Source organism: Dioscorea cayenensis, chromosome 17 (genome assembly GCF_009730915.1).
Source record: "Dioscorea cayenensis subsp. rotundata cultivar TDr96_F1 chromosome 17, TDr96_F1_v2_PseudoChromosome.rev07_lg8_w22 25.fasta, whole genome shotgun sequence".
In the NCBI taxonomy this organism is placed as follows: domain Eukaryota; kingdom Viridiplantae; phylum Streptophyta; class Magnoliopsida; order Dioscoreales; family Dioscoreaceae; genus Dioscorea; species Dioscorea cayenensis.
In genome coordinates, this window is record NC_052487.1 from 1,124,327 (window position 1) to 1,129,243 (window position 4,917).

General features: G+C 34.1%; 1 protein-coding gene across 1 annotated transcript; it reads left to right on the plus strand.

The window, feature by feature from the left end:
• Positions 1 to 2,358: 2,358 nt before the first annotated feature.
• Positions 2,359 to 3,942, plus strand: LOC120280450 (chalcone synthase 6-4-like). Its single transcript, XM_039287296.1, has 2 exons — positions 2,359 to 2,524; positions 2,915 to 3,942. The coding sequence occupies exon 2, from the start codon at positions 2,926 to 2,928 to the stop codon at positions 3,940 to 3,942; it is 1,017 nt and encodes a 338-aa protein (XP_039143230.1). The 5' UTR covers positions 2,359 to 2,524; positions 2,915 to 2,925.
• The last annotated feature ends 975 nt before the right edge of the window (positions 3,943 to 4,917 follow it).

Consider the following 4,917-nt stretch of genomic DNA (forward strand, 5'->3'; position numbering starts at 1 on the left):
TATACTTTCAGCTCATTTATAAATCAAACAAGGAACAAAGAAACTTGTGATGTGTTGTACCTCAAAACTTTGCATATCAAACGGCCCAAAGTAAAGAAAGCATCATATATTCATCTTTAATTTTCTTCAAAAGTACTTATACATCCTCTCTCTCTCTCTCTCTCTATATATATATATATATGAAAAAAAGTAATTTGGGGACGTTTACAGGAACGTCCCCAAATAAATAAAAGGTTGAGAGAGAATTGAGAGGAGATAGACAGGAAGAAATAACCTAATGAACAGCACCGGCAACAGTGTTAAAACATTGTACTGTCTCTCATCGGGTTGATCTGGTATTCTTTAGGTTTAATTTAATTTTGGATGCTCCCGACTGTAGGTCTAATCGAAATCAATTTTGATAGTTGAGATTAATTCAGTAACTATTACAAAAGTGATCTACGGTTCAGATCAACACATTGTGCATCCCAGTTTTCATTGTGCCACTATTTAGAAACATAGTAAAACTATTAATGTGAATGATCATGATCGTTGATTTATGATCCAAAAGCTAATAATTAACATGCTTAAATTGCAAATCTAAGTACATCCTCAGAAGATTGAGCTTATATATATATATATATATATACCAAAATGTTTATGATTGAATGTTGGATCACACTAGTCAAAAAATCATCCATTGATGTTGTTTCGTCTGATTGTTGTTGTTTTGGTTGTATGTTTGGTTGTGTATATATATATATATATATAATAAATTAATAATTTATTCATTTTATCTTGCAAAAAAATCATTCAATAATTTTTGTAAGTACATCAAAAGTCAAATATCTACTTATATTTATTTAATTAAACCAATTATTTACTTTTAATGCAAACAAAAAGTACTAATGTTATTAAAAAGATGATAGTGGATGACCAGTTGGCCATACGCATTGATCACTCTCTAATTTTTAAAAAAAATTAGATAAATTATATGTATTTAATAAAAGCATAACTACAAACATGAGAAAAAGAGCCCGCTACAAATGGAGACGTGACAATCTGACAACTGCTAATACAACGAACACAGAGAAATCACTCCTTATTCAAACATATTTTGTATTTTCTATTTATTTTATTTTCAATATAAAAGATGCACACATGAACACATGATCCGGGCCCAGTTCACGATTGTGAAATTTTCTTTTGCACCTGCGGAACAGAACCACACAAGAACACATGGACCGGGCTCACACTGGTTTTTACAAATTTTTTCACACTTGGCTTTTAAAATTTATCTTCACACATGAACACATGGGCCGGACTAACATCATGAGTTTGCAAACTTGGTTGCCACACACGGCTCGGCCCAACTCTGATGATGCAACAGGCAAGTAGGCAACCAATTGATATTATTGTACAATGCTTGGTTGGTTTATTCGTGGGTGATACGCAAACTATATGTGTACATACATAAAATTCAAAAAAGAAATGTGAATATTATATACTTAAACATACGGAAAAAATATGACTTTTTTCAAGTTTAAAAGTATTAAACATTAAAAAAAGATTTTTTTTTTTTTAAAGAAAAAAAAACAGCTTATCTTTTTCCACCATAAATTTGACTTTGTATTCTGACTTTTTGAAAAAAAGTACGGTATCTTTTTCACCCAAAATTTGGATTTATATAGAATACAAAAAAATCTATTGATTTGAAGAAATTTAATTGAACTCTTGATTTAGAAGATTCACAACGTGTAAGATTGACGGTATGAAAGTGATTGTTAGAAAAAATAAATAATAAAAAAATTCATATGTAAATGAGAATGAGAATATTAATGATAATTTTTTATTATTTGATGAATGATTTGTACCTGTTTTCACATTATATACTTAATTGTTCAATTTTATTTTTGATTTTTCGTGGGAATTGTTATTCCTACTATCTACATCTGAGTGGTTTAATTCTATTATATATTTACATTTTGATGTATTGATATAATTTATTTATGACATATACTGTATTTTTTGGTATATTTTTTATAGCATATTTTATGATATAAAATGTAAAACTTTATATAAATAGCCACCTACAGTATTTTGTTTTATTTACTATACTTTTATTTAAAGTTCTTTATCTAATGTATTATAGCATGTGAATGCATCACATGCCGTACTAAACTAGCTATGGTATTTTTTTTTTCTTGACATAAACCAAATGCATTTCCTTACAACATTTCATTATTCAAAATATTAATTAAGATTAGCTTTGAATTCGGCTTGGGGCCAATATATAAAGGACGTAGTGGTGGAAGGGTATGAATTGCAAAGCATAACATCAAAAGGATAACGATGGCAAGCAATGGCAATAGAAATGGAGTTGATGATCACAAGGCAAATAAAGGTAGTGGCTTAGCAAGTGTCCTAGCATTGGGCACTGCTAACCCTCCCAATGTTTTCTATCAAGACGCCTTCCCAGACTACTACTTTAGAATCACCAATAATGAGCACAGGGTTGAGCTCAAGGAAAAGTTCAAGCGAATATGTAAGAACAACACTACTCTTGTGATCATCCTTGTTTATAATTGCTTCATATATATTATCAATTTATGCATGCAAATTACGGTGGTGGCATGCAGCAATATATATATATATATATATAACATTTTCAACACCTTCTACGCGAGCTAGCTAGGAATATATATATAGAGAAAGGTGAAGCCACGTAAACAAAAAAATTTTACATGCAAAATCAAATCAATAATTTACTTTGAAAAGACAATTACCATTTGGTTTGTAGTCATTTACCCTGAAATTAAGACTTGTTTATCCATTATATAAATTAAGTTTCTATACCTGCATTTTGCATAGAGTTCAAAGGCGGTGAAATTAATTAGTTAATTAAAGCAAGGTATACAATTGATGGATAAATTAGGTGAGAAGTCGATGATCAAGAAAAGGCACTTTTTCTTGACGGAGGAGATACTAAAGCAGAAGCCGAACCTGTGCTCGTTCATGGAAGAGAACTCACTAAACACTCGCCATGACATAATTGTGGAAGAGATGCCAAAGCTCGGATCAAAGGCAGCTATTAAAGCTTTGGAGGAATGGGGACGTCCACTATCAGAGATCACTCACCTGATCTTCTGCAGCACAAGCGGTGTCGACTTGCCGGGTGCTGACTTCCAGCTCATTAAGCTCCTCGGCCTCTCATTGTCCACTAAACGCATTATGCTTTACAGCTTAGGCTGCTATGCAGGTGGTAGCGTCTTGCGAATAGCTAAGGATCTCGCAGAAAACAATCAGAACGCGCGTGTGCTTATCGTGTGCTCGGAGATGACGGTCATCAGGTTCCGTGGGACTGATGATGTGCACATTGATAGCCTTATAGGGCAAGCTATCTTTGCAGATGGGTCGGCTGCAGCGGTGGTGGGAGCAAACCCCATACCTGGCATAGAAACTCCCTTTTTTGAACTAGTGTCCACAGACCAAGTCATCATCCCTGACAGCGAGAAAGCAATTCATTGTCACCTCAGAGAAGAAGGGCTCACGTTCCATTTACGACGTGATGTACCCAACACCATCAGTGAATATTTAGAGAAAAGCTTGTTGAAGGTGTTCGAACAAGTAGGCATGCGCATCTCAAACTGGAACTCGTTATTCTGGATCACCCATGCTGGAGGGCGTGCCATTTGTGACAAGATCGAAGAGAAACTGGGGCTGAAGCCTGAGAAGCTAAAAGTCGTACGTCACGTAATGAGTGAGTATGGGAACATGATTAGCTGCAGTGTGTTTTTTGCCATGGATGAAATGAGGAAGCGCTCAATGGCGAAAGGGCTACCCACTGCTGGAGAGGGGCTTGAATGTGGTGTGCTTCATGGCTTTGGTCCGGGGCTGACCATAGAGACTGTTGTCCTCCGTGCACCGCCTCTCCATGTCCTTGTTTCAAATGAAAATTATTAACCAGTTGTTGTAGTCTGTGCAGTGTGCACAGTGTTCTGTGTTGTCTTTGCTAATTAAGGGTTTATGTTACGTATGTGTTTACTTCTTTGAATAAAGATCACAACATGGAGTGGTTATTTATGCCGGTTCATCTCAAGCATTCTGTCAATTTCATTATTATAAAATAAATAAGTCACTTTTGCTGAGAAAGTAGAATCAGAAATATATGCTGAAGAATAATAAACTCATAGTATAAATATATATATTATTATATAGGGAGACATCGATAGACTACAACCATGCATACATCTTGTACTTTTTTAGTCTATACCGGTCAATTTTTTGAGTTGTACGTTTTATGATTGTGATAAACTGATAATGATTAATTTTGAAGGTGACATCTTATATTCAGTTATATATTCAAAGTGTTGCATGACATGTATGATATGTTTTCTGTACGTTTTATGTTACTTTCACCGTCAATGTATGACATGTTTTTTATTTAACAAAGACGACAAGTGCCGCCTGATAAAAACTTGTCAAGGAACAAACATATATAGTAGTGCACTAGTTATAATGGTTTAACGATTTTTTAGGAATTTATTAACTCTATCAAACGTCACATGGGACAATCAGAGTCCCACAATGTGCACATCAAGAAGATATTACATGAACCAAACCAAATTAATAAATCCCCATGCCATGCAACTCTAGAAGAGAGAGAAACGACATATCCTCCCACACGAGACTCATGAATAGTGAATTAACCGTACTATTACTGTGTTTGTTCAATATTCTGTAATATATGCACAGTACTATAAATAGTTATGCTGAACAATGGATTCGATTCTAGATCTGTCCATTTATCATTTACATAACATACCACTGCATCAAGTGGTGGTTGTTTGCATGACATATTTTGTGTTAGTAAAAAATTGAGAGGATTAATTTCTGTGAAATTTGGTGGTTGAATTAAATTTAGGGCCCAACGAACAT